At 45.6% G+C, this 19612-nt stretch overlaps 1 protein-coding gene across 2 annotated transcripts in view; it reads right to left on the bottom strand.

Moving 5' to 3' along the window:
• Window positions 1-2434: 2434 nt before the first annotated feature.
• ADCY6 (adenylate cyclase 6) overlaps window positions 2435-19612 on the bottom strand; it is a 51938-nt gene continuing 34760 nt past the window's right edge. For both annotated transcript variants that reach the window (XM_082205449.1, XM_082205450.1), the window contains 9 exons: window positions 19013-19129; window positions 18351-18512; window positions 17249-17424; window positions 13342-13377; window positions 11806-11935; window positions 10365-10628; window positions 8581-8785; window positions 8314-8438; window positions 2435-5314 (listed from right to left, as the gene is read on the bottom strand). In XM_082205449.1, coding sequence (XP_082061575.1) covers window positions 5189-5314; window positions 8314-8438; window positions 8581-8785; window positions 10365-10628; window positions 11806-11935; window positions 13342-13377; window positions 17249-17424; window positions 18351-18512; window positions 19013-19129 — 1341 coding nt within the window. In that variant the 3' untranslated portion in view covers window positions 2435-5188. The remainder of the gene's footprint in view (window positions 5315-8313; window positions 8439-8580; window positions 8786-10364; window positions 10629-11805; window positions 11936-13341; window positions 13378-17248; window positions 17425-18350; window positions 18513-19012; window positions 19130-19612) is intronic.

Genomic DNA, 19612 nt, shown 5'->3' with positions numbered 1-19612 from the left:
CAGCATTACTGAACTTCAAAATAGATGATCTCCACCCCATTTCCCCCTTGCATTTTCCATTGCAATAACGTTGACCTGTCACTATAGCAGTGCTTCAAGAAAGGGGAGGAAGATCAATGCTAGAAGGACCCAAATTGATAAAGGCAGGGCCTGCAGGCAGACTAGTGCTGTACTCTTACTCCCCCCCCCCTGCACTTCTCAACCACCTTAACAGAGAAATGGAACAACTCTGTTTTTTCGTAAATTTCCTGCTTCCCAATCCACTTCCCTCTAGGAAACTTAAAAGCAGGCTTTAGAGATGCTTGCACACAACCACCAAACCAATCCACCCTTCTGTGCTCTAAGGTGATGAGGCGGCTTTCAGGTTTTACTATTGTTTGACAGTATTAGCTTAGCATAGACGAAGTCAGAGGAGAACAGTCAAGGAGAGACTAGAGACACACTTTCCTTTGATGGGGGTCTAGTTTGCCGTTGTAAGAACAGGACACTTTTCTAGATGAGCCACTGGTGAGATCCAACAGGCTTTTCTTACAGGTTTCTGCTTTGTGCAAGGAGTTTAAATGTATGACCTATTGAGCTTAAGGAAAGTTACTGTCACTTAACTATATATATAGAATTGCAGTCATGTGGTATAAATGCAGGTCATCTTAGCAGCTACTTTGTTGTTGTTGTTTAGTCGTGTCCGACTCTTCGTGACCCCCTGGACCAGAGCACGCCAGGCACCCCTGTCTTCCACTGCCTCCCGCAGTTTGGTCAAACTCATGCTGGTAGCTTCGAGAACACTGTCCAACCATCTCGTCCTCTGTCGTCCCCTTCTCCTTGTGCCCTCCATCTTTCCCAGCATCAGGGTCTTTTCCAGGGAGTCTTCTCTTCTCATGAGGTGGCCAAAGTATTGGAGCCTCAGCTTCAGGATCTGTCCTTCCAGTGAGCACTCAGGGCTGATTTCCTTCAGAATGGAGAGGTTTGATCTTCTTGCAGTCCATGGGACTCTCAAGAGTCTCCTCCAGCACCATAATTCCAAAGCATCAATTCTTTGGCGATCAGCCTTCTTTATGGTCCAGCTCTCACTTCCATACATCACTACTGGGAAGCAGCTACTACAGCCTAGCCAAAGTTCCAGCATGCAAACCCTCTGCAGTACTGGTCTGCAGTACCAGTGGGTCACAGCCTGATCCAAAGTGGGTCACAACAGGAGCACTACCTTCATGCAATTATATGGTAAAATTTAAGAAATGGGTTCCCAAATGCATGTTTGGGTTAAGCATGAGACTCTCCATCTCAAGGTCATGGGTTCAAGCCCCACTTAGTCAGAAAGATTCCTGCATTGCAGAGGGTTGGGCTAGATGACCCTTGTGGTCCCTCCAAACTCTCAAATTCTATGGCTCTAAATGTGGTTCCTGGGACTGAAAAGGCTGAAGACCCCTGTTCTACACGACCCTGTGGCAGATCACTTTTCTATAACAGTTAGATGACCCCAATACCTTGGGCATTATCCTATATACTGTTGGCAGTGATGTGTGTAAAATATGTAACGTGTTTCTGAATTCTCCTGGCTGTAGTGATGTGGTCCTATATGTCAAAATTACCATTACACTTAGGTTCTAGATTCAGGTAGGTAGAAGTGTTGGTCTGACACAGTCAAAATATATATAAAAATAAAAAAGTGTCCAGTAGCACCTTAGAGACCAACTAAGTTTGTTCTTGGTATAAGCTTTCATGTGTATGTGTATCTGAAGAAGTGTGCATGCACACAGAAGTTTATACCAAGAACATTACACTTTGGGTTCTTCACAGTGATAGTTGTTCCTTAATGCCTGAAATAATGTAAGGAGATTTAATCAGGGATGTACAAGCTTTAGTATATTAATGATAAACCCTGCAAAATACCAATGCATAGGCGTGTAAGTGCACACAAATTGCTTGGGCTGCAATGATTACAGTCAAATTGACTTAACAAATGTCTTTAGCCTGACTGAATCAGGTGCTGATATCTATCTATATCAGATTTAAAAATTCAAGAACTGTTGTTAACAGGTACCGTCTTGAGAGGTGCATCATCTAAAAAGTAGTGAGGTGTTTTCTTCAAAAGCATCTTTATTCATACACAGATGGCATGCTGATTTAAATCAGTTAAAAACCCATGTGATTCAATTGTACAATAGTGAAATCTCATGCAAGTGTGCTCAGTGGTCAAGTCCCACTGGGTTCAATGGGGCTTACACCCAGGTAATTGTGTTGAGGATTACAGAATAGAATTTCCTAACTGTATGATAGCCCTAACATTCACAGTTCTCACAAGTTTCCATCTCCCTATATTCCATGTATTTGTGCACTGAGCAACTGGGGGTGGGAGGAAGTTGCCCAGGGACGAAGAGAGGTAGGTATATTCAAGTTTATGGCACTGGGAAGGGAGAAGAGAAAGAAGGAAACAATGTAATAGAAAGTGATCTTTAATATATAATTTATATATACACACACAAAAAGAAAAAAAGTACCAAATAAGTGCCGTATTGCCCACTCTGCTCATACACCTCGCCCAAGGAACACAACTGAGCCATTTTCGCAGTAGCCCTAGAGGGAGTGGGGAGATCTGGGTTAGTTTTGTCTTTTTTAAAAGCTCACTCTCTCCTCCTACATGGTCTTCCCCATGGTAAGCATAAATAACTCATAGGCTATGCACAATGACAGTTGTCCATTAAAAATAATCTTTTCTTTTAAAAATTTTTAAGGAATATTAGAGCTTTTTAAACCTTAAAGTAAACTAAAAAAGAATAATCTTCAACTTCTTTCCCTTCTTCTTTAAAAGACTCATTTTTTTTCAATTAAAAATAGTTGTTTTCCGCTTTATCCATCCTCTTCAGTGGAATAGAGATTTCACAAAGCTACTTTGCTTCCCCATGGCTTAGATGTTCCCCAATTTAGGTGTCACTTGTGACAAAGAGTTGAGCAAAATAAACCTTGTTTCCAAGGAATCTGGTTCAGTACTGGAATCCTATGTAACAAAAGGTGGAAAGGGGGGGGGGCTGTAACTTGCCAACCTCAGATATGAGAGGGACAAGACCCAAACTATGGTAGTGGGTGGGACATACCCATACACATGCTTGCAACCAATTCAGCTGCAGATAAAAGACTCCTTGGAACAGGGTCAAGTGAAAATAGGCGAAAGGTGGTTCCGCCAAAGGGGGAATTGCACCCACTGCATAAAATGGGAAAATTATAGAGGAAACAGGCAGAATGTAAGCAGGCTGCATGCCTGCACTATTCAAGGTGCCGCTACAGGGGCTAGAGAAGTAGACAGAGCATTTCAAAATGGCAGCCACAACCCCATCGATCCGGGAAATCGCAAGTGCTCAATAACTGTGCCATTGGCCAGCCGCGCCAGCTACTGACCACATGGACCTGCCCTTCTACACCAAACAGACACACACACTTCTTTTCAGCACACTTTCACCACTCAGCAGTGAGCTCTCTTTCAAATCTTTTTTTACACATGGTTTCTGGAGTTCCTATGACCAGTTTGTACTTTGGTGCAAATAGATCCCCGTTCCCACCCACCTAGGCGAATACTGTAAAAATGAAAGGAGTCAAGGGCCTTCTCCTCTTCCACCTCAGTGCCATGTTCCCGCCAACTTAAATCCGGCAATTAACACAGAGCTCTCACTTTGCTGATTTTGTCATCTACTGTGTTTTCTGCCAGTCAGGAGGGTCAGAGCAAGCATTCAGTAGGTCAGCCAGACCCCAAATTTGTGGAAGTCCACTTTGCTTAGGATAAGCACACCCACCCACCCTCAAGCCTTCCAACATCTGAAATAAAGAGCAGAAGGGGGGCGGGTACGTTATTATTTTTCTGGAGCTACATATATAATATGTATGAGAAAGACAGGAAAATACCCTCACAACCCCCAGAATCAAGGTCAGTAGAACCAACATGACCAAACCTAAAAGATGGATAAAACAGGGGGCGGGGTGAGTGGAGAAGAGACATGGCACTTAATAGCAAAAGATCCATGAGAGTGGGCTAGAAGGAAGGAGCTTGCTCTGTCTGCCAATTCCAGCTCCTGTTAAATAATTTCTACTTTTTTATTTTGGGGTCCCAAGTGAGTAGGGAAGAAGCTTCCTTCTGCAGAAAGGTGGAAGAGGAGGGCTGCAGACAAAACAATCCGTCCCCTTTACTTCAGGCACCTAAGGCAGGTTTGCATCTCCACAGGGCAGCAAAGCCTCTTTCCCTGGCTATTACAGGAGATGGAGTGGCGGGGGAGGCAGGGGAAAGAAGGCCTGTTTCCCTCCCGTCTCTTTGGCATCAAAACCACAACCCCCAGCCATCGTCCCATCCCCCCCCTCTCAAAGCACCCCAAGTGCTTGTCATCACTCCCCTTCATTCCAACCAGACAATGCAATTTGGCAAATGAGAACTGTACCCCAAATGACAATCCCTCAGAGAGAGAGAGAGAGAGAGAGAGAGAGAGAGAGAGATAGAGATTCCCAAACATCACAGTGAGTTTGTGAGAGTGTGTTATGTGTGTGAGAGAAAGACACACACACACAGAGGAACAAAAAGACAGAGTGGGTGTTTGCTGAGAGATGTGACCGACAAAACGCACTGGGGGAAAGTCACCTCCCCCAAGAGAAAAGTGCCGTCGCTGCGCTTCTGGAAAGTCTCAGCAAAATGGCGCCATGAGAAAAATGGAGCCCTGCTCAAAAAACATCCGAGCAATGCTTCAGGGTGGAGGCCGGGCAGAAAGAAAAGGGTATAGCCTCCCTTCAACAATAAAATCAAAATGCCAGCTTTCTGGATCCACAGATAGACAAGGGCGGGGTCTTCTAACCCCTACTGCAACCTCCCTTCACCAGGTCCTTTGGTTGATCCCAAGAGCGGCAGAAGGTTCACAACAAACTTTACCCCAAAATAGCACCCACACGGGCCCAAAAGGAGGCACTCCAAGTTAGGCTTTGCTCCAAATAAATAAAAAATAAGTCTTGTATGGGGTAAAGCGACCCGCCGACATCTCTTCTGCTTCCAAGACTATCAAGGATCCCATTTCAGAAGCTGCAGGGGTTTTTCCCTTTTTAGGAGGGTGTGTTCCAAAATCCAGAGCAAAGAGAGAAAGACAGAGAACCAGTCAACCCCATGGTGCTTGACTGAGCCCAGCTTAATAGGTCCCTTTGTTAAGCAAAGGCTCTTTTCTTGCTAACTGGTGGGGCCTCCATTCAGGAAATAGGTGGTCATCTCGCCTTTGCCCTTGACCTTGATGACCCCACGACACTCCAGCTGATAACCTTTGGCTGCCAATACCTGATATAGGTCAGTTGTCACCTAGAGAAGGGGAACAACAAGTGTTAGGATGAAAGGGAACAAACAGTTCTGGGCAGGTGGAATTACGAGTTTCCAATTTTGTCCCTCAGCTCACAGAAAGCCTGTTGCTCTAGAAGAGGATTCTGTACATGGGAGTGGGAGGCAATTTCCACAAATTCTCCCCTTTATCCTGCAGTCATATCTCCCCGTCCCCCAGCACTATTCCAAAGGGTCCCCAAATCCTCTGGAGCAAAATTTGGATGGCAAAAGGAGCCTGCAGAGGGAAGTTGCAATCAGCAAAAATTGCCTTCTTTCCCTGCCTTGGTGAGAGGGGGAAAGCCAGACTGCTGAATAAAGCCACACAGGTGATGTGAATCCTGCTGTTTTTGACAGCAAGCAGTTTGTGACTGAGGACAGCAAGGAAGCCAATGCAGCCCCGCCCAAGCCTGGCATAATTAGTGCACATTTAAGCAATGCAATGATCCAGCAAATATACTGGAACTGACATAGAGATACTATAGAAACAAATCTTTTGCCACATCATCCAGGGTTTAAATCACCCAGAAAAACCATAGCAGCCCCTCTGAAATACCTGTCATGGAATATCTCATGTTGGGCTAATAAGTCATGTAGGGTTGCCATACATCAAGAATTCCCTGGACATTGCTGGGATTCGGCCATCGAAAAATGGCCTGAAAAGCTCAATAACTTTGCCAGGAAAAGCTCAACAACTTTTGTGTCCGGATGTTCTCTTTTTAAAATATGGCAACCCTAAGTCATGGGATTTGGGGTTTTTTTGAGCATTTGTCTCCATTCCAGTTATTTGGCTTATAAGAGACCTAGTCCCAAAGTATTGAGGTTCAGGGCTTTAGTTGGCTTTCTGTGTCCCCGGGGAAGGACCAAAAGAAAGGAAGATGGCCTTGCTTTTGGTGTAGCCACTAGGTCTACAAGCAAGGGCTCCGCCAATTGATACTAACTCATCCTGTCTTCAGAATATTTCCCTTGGTGAAGACAACCCCATGAATTCATTATCTCAAGATTCTGTGATGGCGACCCACTTGGATGGCTGTAAAAATAGACTGGGTAGCTTCATGGAGGATGAATCTACCCGTGACTATTAGTGGCAACAAGCGGAACATCCTGAGGCAATATACACCCAGATGCCACAAGGGGGTGCTGCACATGGAATCTCTGAAAGCATCTCGTAGACCATGCTGCAAACGGGATGCTGGCCTAGGTGGGACTTTTGGCTTGGTCTGGCAAATGAGTTCTTCCTCTCATATAGTAACCAGAACTATTCAAAAGTGGTCAGCAGAGGGAGCCTTAATGACACAATGCTCCCATGGTCTCTTGAGGCAGCTCACAACAAAGCCTGAATTGCTCCTCTTCTCACTGAAGTCTCCTCTGGACAGGATTTCCAGCTTTCCCCACCAGCCCCAATAGTGCCCCCCCAAAAAAAAACATTTGCCAGGAAAAACTGGCAGCAAGTAACAATTTTAAAGCGGTGGGTGGAAAGCTTTTCCTCCACCAGAAATGACTCCCAACAATTGGCAAAAAAAAAGAAGTAAATAAATGGTGATGTTGGCACAGGAATGAGTCAGCAACATTCCTCACTCCAATCCAGGGGCTCCAGCTGCTGGGTCTTAAAAATATCCCACCATCTCCTTGTGGGCTGTGTCACAGCTGCCCCCACCTTGAGAAAACGCTAGCTATCAACAGCAGGGCTGCCATGCTTGAGGGAAAAGAACTCCTTTTTATTTTTAAATTGCTACCCAGAAATTCAGCAGCTGTTCAAAGTGCTGGCATTGTGTTCTTAAGGTTCAAATGACCCCAGGAGCAGGATGGATGGGCATGCCTCCTTCTAAACATTTGTCTCTTATTCTTAAGAAGAATCTTCAAGATCAGGGGTCAGCAAACTTTTTCAGGAGGGGGCCGGTCCACTGTCCCTCCAACTTTGTGGGGGGCCGGACCCACCCTCTCCCAAAAGGACACCCCCCCCGCTGCCACCACCACTGCCGCCGCAGCCACCACTGCCGCCTCGTCTTCGGCAGCGTCGGCATTGTCCACTGCCTTGGCAGGGCGCAGAGCCCAGGCAGCTGGCCTGGGTGGCAGAGGAAGCCTCTGTCGCTTCCTCCCACTCGGCCATCTCTAGGCACCGCCCCTTCCTTCCTGCTGAGGCGGCCAAGTGGGAAGAGCTGAGCAGGAGGAAGCGGCAGCGGCGTGGAAGCTGCTCCAAGCGGCACCATCCGCCCAGAGGTGTCTGCGGAGCTTCCTGCAGCCAATAAGAAGCTGTGTTGCATCGTGGAAGTCAGTCCGCACACTGCGAGGGTGCCGAGCTGGTTTAGCACAGGGATTGACCAATCAGGCGGCAGGGTCCGCAAGGTTCGCAGGCCTTAGTTTGCCAACCCCTGTTCAAGATGGTCCTAGTCAGGGTGTGCTGAAGCTCAACAGGAGACTATCAGATCAGGTGGCTTCCCCACTAGCGGAACTCTTTCGTAAGGAAGGCTTGTTTGGACAACTACTCCCTTCCAAATTTTAAGAAGATTTGGGTGTAAAAACAAACCCCCAAACATCATCTCTTTTTAGTGGGCTTTTGGATGCAGAAGCGATGGGTGCTAGGATGGCGGAGTGAATCTTGCTGTTCAATGTTGCTGCTTGTTTTGTAAGGTTTGCTGTTTTGTTGATTTTTAACTGTTTTAACTTTGCATGGGATATATCCTTTTTTTGTTAGAACTCCTGTGACTAAGCCGCTCAGCATAGATTATATTATTACAGACCTATTAAACCTCTCCTAAGGAAGTAGACTTCCAAGGTTAAATCCTGGCAACCATGAGGCCTGGGAAGGGGGGTCTTGTTCTTTGCATGACAGTGTAAGTCAGGCAGCCCCCCTGGCAGGGTCCCCGGCCGGCTTATCCCTCCAAGGCTGGGGGCAAGCGTACCAGGCTGCACCCTCGACCTCTGCACGGGCCTGCAGCAACCTTAACCATAGTCAAAACAGGTCACGCCATCGACGCTCTCACCTGAATACGGTCAGGGACACCAGTGCTGTCCATACGGCTAGAGACATTCACCGTGTTGCCCCAAATGTCGTACTGTGGCTTTCGGGCGCCAATCACCCCAGCCACTACTGGCCCAATATTTAGCCCTGTGGAAGAAATGGGAAGGGAAGAAGGGATGCAAAAAAGGAAAATCAGTCAAAACTGAGCAGCCAACCCACTTGCATTGAGGACACCCAATCTCTCCCCCCAGTGTGGAACACCCACCCACCCTTCCCAGGCTCCACTGACCAATTTTCATTTGGAAGTTATTGAATGAGTGTTCGTTGATATATTTCATCTGCTCCATGAGCCGCATCGCGTAGTCTGCCAGCGCTGTAATATGGGAGCGCCCCTCGCGGTCGTACGTGCTGTCATTCAGCCCTGAAGCCGCCATGTAGGTACTGCCAATCGTCTTTATCTTCTCCAGCTGCCTGAATGGCTCATCACTGATGATCTACAGAAAGAAGCAATGGAAGGTAATTTCTACAAATGCTGAGAGAGTCTCCTTTCATCAAAATCACACATCTGTTTTAAAACACACACAGCTCCCAAGTTAAAACAGTTCAACGCATCATCAGAGAGTTACAGCCTCTCCTAGACAATGACAGTTCTCTTTCCCAAGCTCTGGGAGGAAGACCTGTCATTGCCTACAGACGGCCACCCAATCTTAAACAACTCCTCACCCACAATAATACAGCAAGCAGACTTAACATGGACACTGGTACCAGAGCCTGCAACAAACCCAGATGCCAACTTTGCTGCCACATACACCCAGACAACACCATCACTGGACCCAACAACATCAAACATACCATCTCAGGACTATTTAATTGCTCATCTTCTAACATTGTGTATGCTATCAAATGCCAACAGTGCCCTTCAGCTCTCTATATTGGACAAACAGGCCAAACCCTACGCCAAAGGATAAATGGACATAAATCTGACATCAGGAATCACAAGACAGAGAAACCAGTAGGAGAACACTTCAATCTCCCAGGATATTCTATACAAGATCTCAAAGTAGCTGTCATATTACAAAAGAATTTAAGAAATAGACTGGAAAGAGAAGTTGCTGAATTACAACTTATTACCAAACTTAAAACCATGGAGAGACCTGGTCTGAATAGAGACATTGGATTCTTATCTCATTATACATGATAAAGCTATTTTTGGCCATCTCATCCCTTGCTTTTTCCTGTAAGACCAATTGTAGTCGTTAGCAGTCGTCAACAGGTTTACCACACCTATCAGCCAATCACCCATTCCCGTCACCCTTCTGAGTAATAACCCTCCCCACCCTCTCACTGTATATAAAGGTCTGGTGACTTCTCTTTCAGTGTCACAGCTGTCAATGTTTCCCTTTTTTTAAGGGAAATTCCCTTATTCCAAATAGGATTCCTCACAAGAAAAGGGAAAAGTTGACAGCTATGTTCAGTGTATCTGAAGAAGTGTGCATGCACATGAAAGCTCATACCAAGAACAAACTTAGTTGGTCTCTAAGGTGTTACTGGACAATTTTAAAAAAAAATTTTAAAATATATTTCTACTGTTTTAAAACCTTCCATGGCCACTGCCGCACTTCTCCTGAACGGCAGAGATTTTGCCTTGGTTCTCAAAAGTCTCTCCTATTTCTGCTCTGTACTCGTGCAAATGCCTGGCACTAGGTGAGAGCCGTCCTCAGAAGAATGCCACGCAGAGAGCACCAACCTCACCCTGGCACAGGGCTCCCTAGTGGGCACAGAGCCAGGTCCAGATTAAGACCCCTAGAGACCCTATGCACAGACAAGATTATGGTGATGCCCCTGTGTAATTCACAATAAAAACAATACTAAACCACAAAACAGTAAGGAAGACTAACAAATATCAAATATTCATTCACGTGGCACTTTCAAAACTGAAGTCAAAAACAATAAACATGTCCTCCTTCAGCATCTTTTTTTGGGGGGAGGGGGACCCTGCTCATTTTTCAACCTCTGCCAGTCTTCGGTACCTCCCTTTTTCCAACCCAATGCAGACAAAAGACATGCGGTTACCTCATCGAAGTCGGCAATTATCTCATTGAGCAGCCGCAGACATTCCACGCCTTCATTGTTGGCTTCCAGCTCCACGTAGAACTCTGAGAAGTTACTGATCGAGGCAAACATGACGGCGACACATTCACACGACTGGTGGTACAACTCGTCGTTGAGGCGCTCGCGGGCCAGGAAGTGAGCGGCCACATCTTTGGGCAAGATGTTGTGCAACAGCCGACGGTTGTAGGCCTGAAGCTCCTCCATCTCCTCTTTCTCACCTGTAGCCTGGGAGAGTCGCAAAGGGAGGAAAGGAGGAGGATACCAATTATCCAAGACGTGCGATTTCATTAAGCCTTTTGAACCTCCGCTGTTGAAGGTACCGGCCCTCCAGATGTTCTTGGGATTCCAACTCCCAGCAGCCTCAGCAAACAAGGCCGGTGGTCAGGGATGACAGGAGTTGGGAGTCCCAACATCTGGAGGGCCACAGTTTTGCCCAGCCTGCACCACACACACCAGACACAAATTCTGCAACCTGTAGAAGTTCTGTACATCCAGCAGGACTGCACATCTCTGCATAATTTATTCTTTCCTGCTAGTCACAGAGAGGGGGAAAGAGCAATGTTTGGGACTAAAACTCACCACTACTAACAAAAGATCTTGCTCAATCCACTCTTCAGCTTCAGGTTTCATCACTTGTTGCCCTGTCAGTAGCCATAATCTTAAACCACAGAAGCTTAAACCCCTAGTCAAGAGACGCCGTACCAGTCACTCTCCTTCCTACCATTTATTTATTAAACTTGTATATGCTTTATGTTTCGATGAATCTCAGAGACATTTACATCATCATTCAACACAAAAATGCAACAAAATACACAACAAAAGGCAACATAATGTGTGTGCATGCACGTGCATTTTTATATAATCACATTAATATTACATAAAAGGATCCTCACACGAAATAATACAATTCAGGAATTCAAGACCCATGCTGTCATTACACCCATCACATCACTCCATCCTCTCAATTCTCACTCCAGTGAAACCCTCAAAAACCCATAATCACGTATGAATCCAACAGGTGAAAGCCAACCCTCCCCCAATCATTTCATCTCCATCTCTCACCTTTGGGGCTATACAAACACCCTCTATCTCCCCTGGGGAGATCAAGCTTTTCCTCTCACTCTGGGGTAGAAGGGTCTCTGGACACAGCCACCCATAGGCTTGACTCTCACACCCTCAGAGGGAGAATCCCAGTCAATCAAACAAAAATAAAGCAAATGTCCCTTAAAATAACTTTGAATTTATAAAAGCAACAAACTAAGTAGGTTCAGAGCCAATTAAAGAAGGCATGCCAAAGAGCTGAGTAAACAGCAAGAACTAACAGCATCCTTTGGAATTCACTGGCACCATGAGATCTCCAGAGTCACCCCAGCCTTGGCAGAAACCTCACACCCTCCACTACCTGTTGTTTCCAGAGAAAGTCCAGCCGGGCCGTCGACTCAACCTGCTGGGCATGCAGGTAGAGTGCCAAAGCAAAGAGCAGCAAGATGACAGGTGTCATGTACTGTAGGGCCACTTTCCCCTCGGCAGAACTAGGAGAAAAGAGAGTAAAGGCAAGCTGTTATCTTTCTGCGCTCCTGTGCCCAATACAGCCTTGACACAACCCCTTTGCTCTGTCTACTCCCCCAAGTCTAGGGATGCCCCCTGCTCTTTAAAAACCAACCTCAGCCCATTCTCCCTCTCTGCCCCTTATGCTTGGAGTACTTCCCTGCCATGACACCAAGGGAACTACCCGAATGCACTGTCATTACATGGTTGTTATCTGGCTACATGCAGAAGGTGGAATATAAATCGAAATGGGGAAAAATTCAAACACCGTTGTTACTCCATAAAGTCCATCACTTCCACAAAGCATTTGGCATTTCTCTGTAGCTGCCATCCCAAGCTGAAATAAAAGCTGTTATTTGTGATTCCAGTTTTTTATTTTTTTTATTTGTGGTACACAGTTACATGTTGTTTTTATTTAGCTTTCCTTAGGAAGCTTTGGGTTGTAGCCAAGTTATTCCTACTCAGAGCAGACTTGACTACCTTGGGTCCATTAATTTCAACAGGTCTACTCCAAGTAAAACCTTTCATTGAATAATGCATGTTCATTCAAATCACTCAGAGATTGTTATATTAAGTGGTACACAAATTCCATATATAATTTGCTTAAATTTCATTTCATCTCAACGATTTATGTGTATATATACCACTTAAGCCTAACCACATATACAGTGGTACCTCGGGTTACATACGCTTCAGGTTACAGACTTCCCTAGCCCAGAAATAGTACCTCGGGTTAAGAACTTTGCTTCAGGATGAGAACAGAAATTGCACGGCCGCAGCGCAGTGGCAGCGGGAGGCTCCATTAGCTAAAGTGGTGCTTCAGGTTAAGAACAGTTTCAGGTTAAGAATGAACCCTCCGGAACAAATTAAGTACATAACCAGAGATACCACTGTAACTGCATTTGCTTACCGGTATATTTGTCCCTTGCTATCATTGCTTCACCATTGCTAGGTTCTCTCCCCTCCCCTCACGTCTAAACCTGGACAGTAAATTCCTCAGGGCAGGTACCTATATAGTGCTTCTGTCACATTGTTACTGATATAGCATCACAATATATAAACGAAACAGCACAATCTGTTGCTTGCAAATCCAAAAGACTTCTACCACCCTCCCAAACCCTAAAAAACAGCCTTGGGACAGTTCCCCCCAAACTAGTACCCTCCTGATATTGTTGGACTGCAACTCCCATCAGTATGGCTTATTGTCAGGAAAGGTGGGAGTTGTAGTCCAACAACATCTGGAGATGTCACCTGTACCCCCTTGCTGTACACTTAACTTTCCCAAAGCTTTGGTAACACCTTCACCAAACCTCTAGGTAGCCTTTATAACCACAACCCTCCATTCCCCACAACCACACCAAAATTGGCTCCCTTTCTGGTTCCAACTCACCAATCTTGACTACTGTGGGTCTCATTGAAGGCTGGCCTGTTGTGAGAAGGGGAGAGAAGAATTTTTATAGAGAGAGGCCCAAGTCACCCAATGCCAACACCCCAAGCCACCTCCCACAATGCAAGGCAAATGAGATTGAGGGTGAGTTAGAAGTGGGGAAATGGGCTGGGAGACAATGAAGATTCTGGTAGTAGATGATGCGCCTGAATTCTGCCCCAAGTATCTTGCAATGGGAAGAGATTGAGTCGCTTCCTCTTTAGTTTAACACCCATGCCCAGATAGAATGTATCACAATTAGAGGTTTCTGCAGCTTTATAGAACACCCCAAGCTCAGCGCAGTTTCCTTTATCTCTGCTCCCCAAATTTAGTTGTCTACAAATCATGTTTGCCTATGCCTGGTTTATTTTTTGTAAACCACTTCCACGTTTTATTACAATCCAGAGGTATATAAATTTTGTTTAATAAAAATATTCAACATTAAACTACAGTTGTTTCCTTTCTTTCACTTCTTAGCTAATAGAGCCGCTTCCGTATATAATTTGAAGCAAATTATTTTCTCAGAGGAAGGGATGTTCTTACTCCTTTCACTCAGAAATAGATTTTTCTGCTTTAAAACTCCCCCCTCCTGAGGAAGCTGCTCTCTCCTCTCCCTGGGTGGGGAAAAAGATGTGGGCACTCAAGGTGGGCACAGAAAACAGAGAAGCAGGGACTTCCGGGTTAGCGCCTCCGGCAATGGCGGATTTCCTCTGACCGGGAGGAATCCGCTTCGTGGAAATTAGGGTCTGGACCGCCACGGCGAGGCGGAGACCCACTAAAAACCACAGGCGGGAGAAGCCCGTGGACGTGGGATTCGGCTGGCACCTTTTGTGCCTCCCCTACTCGCGGGGAAACCCAGTTTCGGGGATCCGGAGTGACGTGGGGTGAGCGGCGCGGTGCTTCGAATCGACTGCTCTTTTCACGGAGTGAAGCCGCATTGCTGTTGCCGGAGAGCGCTGACTTTTTCCTGTGGACAATTGGACTTTAAACAACTACCCGTGAGTAGAACGGAAAATTGGACTATGAAACATCTTAATTTGGCACCGAAGCGGGAAGGTCTAAACAGGAAGTCCGCCTTCCGCTTTTGTAAATAGATTGAAGCAAAGACATTGCAAGCTAAAGTCTGGAAAGTCGTTTGTAAAGGACTAAATTTCCATCAGCTAAAACTACCAACCCCCCCTTGGAAGCAGGAGAAGAGGGGGAAAATTTTAGATTGTTTAAACCTGCAGGAGAGAGAGTAAAGAAATATAAATTTCCACCGTCTTGAACCTGGGAACGGGGTGTCAGAGACAGACGCTTTGGGGAAGTTCATTGACTGTGAATAAAACGTTTTTTGACAGATAGTTAAAAAAGAGAAACATATTGATTCCAATGTTTCCTTTTGCATTTAAAAGGAATAAAATATCTGAAAAATGAAAGTAATTTTGTTGCGGGATCTGCTTTCAAAAAGATGGATACAAACAGAAATTGTTTCCTCTAGGGGGAGCTTGTGAAACTGTTGCTGGAGTCGATCTGGGGAATTCTACAGCTGTAGAGATTAAAGATTGTGGGAACCAGACATTGACCTTGAACAAGAATGTGCCCAGAAGAAGCTTTAGTGATTGCTTTTTGCAAGACAAGCGCTTTACTGGAACAGCTACACGAGAAGATGGATTTGATGACTGTTGCAGTTAGCAATTTTGGACAAACAGTGAATACCTATATAGAAACCACTCAGGAACCAACCCAGGAATTTGCTTTGACAGGGCAAGTTGTGCAGAAGACAAAGGAGGAGGTTGTTGCTGAACCTCAAGTAATCGAAATGGAGAGAGCCGCGGCCTTGCAGGAACATAAGTTGTTGTTTCTGACGACTGAACCTGGAGAAAGTCAGATTTGAAGAGATGGAGTACTGTTTGGTTTGGAGATGGGAAGTTGGATAGATCCCCCTATGCAGGGATGTTTTGATTTTTGGGATCTGGTTGTGGGCCAGGGGGAGTTTGGAGTTGTGGGGGCCCTTAACCTTGGAGGGACTTTGAAACATGCCTTCAAATATTTTTTGGATTTCAGTGCTGACTATGGAGAATGGGCTGACCTGTCGAGAAGGGATAAAGATATTGTGAGGGAGGATTTGCTGAAACAAATTTGGGAATTGGAATGCAGAAAGGGGAGGTATGGGGAAGTCGGCGAAATAAGTTTTAAGAAAAAAAGGATATGAAACTATACATGTTTGTTTTTGTGTTTGTATGTTTGTATTGTGTATTGTCTGTGTTTATATAAATTGTGAAAAACCAATAAAAAATTATTTAAAAAAAAAGATATTGTCAAGTTGGAGTCTCCCCGAGATCTACCCCTCAGTGAGAAAGGAAGGAAATTAAGAATAAGATTAGCAGAAGACAAAGTAAAGTGCAGGTATAAACATGAAGAAGACCTGCAGAAGGGACACGGAAAAGACTTAAGAGCCTCGGATAGAAGGTCACCAGGTTGATGGACTAGATGGAAGGGATAGAAAGGACTGACAAAACCCGAGACCAGGAAGAAGAGACGATGGATGAAGATTGGAAGAAAGTTTAAAAATTCATTTAGAGAATTATTGTAAAATTAATGAGTGTTAGAAAAAATGCTGGAATGAAACTATTTGGCTTTAGTAGAAATGCTATAAGGAATTATGTATAAATAAGTTTTCAGTTTTAAGCTTTAGGGCTTTTTATGGTAAGATAAGGTTAAAATAAATTAAGGTAATTTAATGACAGAATATAGTGAAAGATGGAAAGGATTTGCTGAGATAATTAATAACTAGAATACAAAAAAGGGAGGTGTGAGAAGGTCGATGAAACAAGTTAATGAAAGATAAAGACTTGGGAATATTGGATTTGTTTTTAAATTTTTTGTTTGCTTTTGTTTTTGGTTTTGATGTATTGTGTGTTTTTTTTGTTTTGTTTTTTTGTTTTTATTGACTTGTATTGTTTAATTCCTTTTTTTGTCTATTTTTTTCCTTTTCCTTTTTTTTCCTCTGTAATTTTAAATTCTCAATAAATATCATTTTTTAAAAAAAACAAAACAGAAAATACAGAAGCGGTTTGCCCAGTGATGGCTTGCTGGCTTAATTTTCCACACATGGTATAAATATGAACAAGTCAAGAAATATTCAGGAAGAATGGGTTCAAGCTCATTCCGAAAGAATTTTTGGATACAAAGTCCCACTGCATCCAGTCATATTCTTGCTGGGTTATTCAGAAGGGACAGTGAAGGAAGAACATAAGGATATGATTTATTACTTGCTAGCAGCTGCTACGATCTTACATGCAGCTAAAAGGAGAATGGTTACAGCTCCCGACGATTAAAGAACGGCATAATAAGATACGGGATTATGCAGTAGCGGCAAAATGAACTTATTATATAACATCTAAGGATTGTAATTGTAGATGATATATGTTAAAATGGAGTAAGTCTGTCAATTATTGTAGGGCATATTGTTTTATCTTCTAGTGCCAATTATGGATTTTCTATGTTGTGAGCTGCCTGGGTTTTTGTTTTTAAGTGGGAAAAGTGCCAAAGGAATAAGAAGCCCCTCTCATGAGATAATGCGTGAATGAGAACCTTTGGGAATCCACGATTCAGCTGATATCTGAAGGGCCACAAAACCACCACCACGGTGCTATATTATATTTGTTTCTGATGTTATTTGCTATTGTGGTGGTTTGTAGCTGGGCCCATTTTCTCTCGGTTACTCATGGCTGTTTGGAAAAGTTATATTTGAGGGCAACATGGAAGAAAACAAGCGCAGGGTGAAAGCTGGAAGACCCTCCCCACTTTAAATCACCCAGACAACTTCAAGGCCCAGGGCTGAAGGTTTGAGATTTTTCCAGTCCCAGAGGAGAGGGGGGATTCTTACAGGGCATTAGCTGCCACCAGCAGGTCGTAGTTGTTGAACAACACCCCCTGGGGGCCCTCGGCCACGGCCAGGTACACCACCTCCATCCCTATCAGCAACGCCAGCTTCCCAAGGCTATTGATGTGCAGGAAAACAGAAGAAGCCAGTAGACTCAGCAACACCGAGTAAGTGAAGTACTGCAGGGAGGAAAGGATAGAGATGTCAGAACGCCGCTTACAACAACTGGACGTGCTTCCCAAAGCCCACACTCATTCTCTTGAGACAAGTGTGACCTCTCCTTCTCCCCACTCTTAATTTGGACAGTGTTTGCTGCCACAAGGTTTTTTTTAAAAGAGAGATTAGATAAGTTCACAGAGGATGGTTCTACCAACAGCCACTATCCACAGACAAGCAACCGGGGTAAATCATCGCCCTCGTGCCTTGCTTGTGGAGTTCCCACAGGCACCTGAGTTGTGTGAAACAGGATAGTCAATTGACTTTTGGTCTGATCCAGCAGGATCCTTTTGTGTTACATTCTCCTCCTGTCTTCACAGATATGCCACCCGCCTCAGATTTCACACTTGAGCAACCTTCAAGGCCCGGTCAGGGCCACAAACCCACAAGATATCAAGGCACTCTGTGGGAGCAAGGATGTAAACGAAGGGAGGAGAGACCATCCTTGGACTTACAGGTACAGTGGTGCCTCGAAAGACGAAAAGAATCCGTTCTGTGATTCTCTTCGTCTAGCGGTTTTTTCATCTTGCGAAGCAAGCCCATTGACGGATTAGCGGATTAGCGCTATTAGCGGCTTTTAGTGGCTTATCAGATCAGCTGATAAGCGGCTTAGCGGCTTAGAAAAAGGGGGGGAGGAAAAAACCCCCGCAGGAACTCGCAAGACATTTTCATCTTGCGAAGCAAGCCCATAGGAGATTCGTTTTGCGAAGCACCTCCAAAACGGAAAACTCTTTCGTCTAGCGAGTTTTCCGTCTTGCGAGGCATTCGTCTTGCGGGGCACCACTGTAAATGCTGACCCCAGGCCCAGTGACTGAACCCCCAAGTCCCACCCACAACTCTTCACACCTCATGGAACCCCCCCCCCCCGATCTTTCTGAAATACACGTACCTCAGGGAAGCTGCAGCTAGAAGCGCCATTTTCCTGGCAGGGCAGAGTGTCTGATGCCAACGAGTAGTTGAGGGCATGTAGGTGGCAGGGCCCCACGGCGGCTGGAGTAATGTTGAGAAACCCGGCAGCGCAGTCTTGGAGGCGGAGCCGGCTGCAAGCAAACTGGGTTGAGGGGGGAAAAATGGCCGACTATGTAGGGCTGACAGGGAACTCAATGCTGCTCTTGTTTGCTCTGGGCTTGCCCAATCCCGCCCAATGCCAGAGACTTATGGCAACCAGGATAATGGAGAGCCAATGCCTGGGCTCTGGGGCCGGAGACAGACAAAGGGTTCTTCGGAGAGTTGAAGGTTCGGAGAGGGTTGGAAGTGGGAATGCTGCTCATAATGTATACTTTCTTCCCACTTTTGCCCACTGGTAAATAGAAATTTGTACTGTTCCAAACACCTGCTTGATCCAGGGAAACAGCAGGACAAGAGAAGTGTGTGCATAACTCCCTCAAACCACTTTAGTCTCTCTCTCTCTCTCTCTCTCTCTCTCTCGTGTGTATCTCCAGCCTAGAGCAACCTTTGTGCTCATATTCCCATATTGCCTTGGTTCCCAATTGTCCCCACACCAGTCAAGGCCTCATTGCAAGACCTGCCCACCTCTCCCAACCCTCATACCATGTTGACAAAAGCAGAGATGAAGACCAGCAGGATGGCAGCAACACCAGTAATCGTGCTGTTCATTCGGGACTGGATAATCTTGCGGGAGACACGCTGCAAGGCCGCTGGAAAAGGCTGTAGGGAGTCACGAGAGGTCGTATGAGATGGGGGGGGGGGCCACCACCACACACCCCGTTATGCCCAAGAGGCTAGAACAAGCCTTGACTGCCCCCTCGTCCACACCAGCCTGGTTACACCAGAATCAGGTGTTAGCATTCAGACCCACAGCAGGTTCTGAACCCAGGCAATAACAGGTGGGGATTTAGCTTGCGCACTTAGGGGCAGAGCTCCTGTTTGGTATGTAGAAGGTCCCAGGCCTACTCCCTGGCATGACCTGTTGAACAGAGCAGGTTTGAGAGACCTTAGAGAGCAGTTGCCAGCCGGGGCAGCACCGGGAGAACAAATAGTCTGGCTTGGTACAGAAGTTAGCTTCCTGTGTTCTGACTGGTCTGAGGAGGAAACTGCAGGGAGATTAGCCAGAAAGCCTCTTAGCTACAGTAGGCCAGAGTTGGTCAGAAGATACTCTCAGATCCATGTACAGTGGTGCCCCGCAAGACG

This window comes from Podarcis vaucheri, assembly GCF_965113315.1.
Source record: "Podarcis vaucheri genome assembly, chromosome: 2".
NCBI lineage: Eukaryota > Metazoa > Chordata > Lepidosauria > Squamata > Lacertidae > Podarcis > Podarcis vaucheri.
Note: the sequence above shows the minus strand (reverse complement) of the source record. Positions and strands in the feature narration are given on the sequence as shown.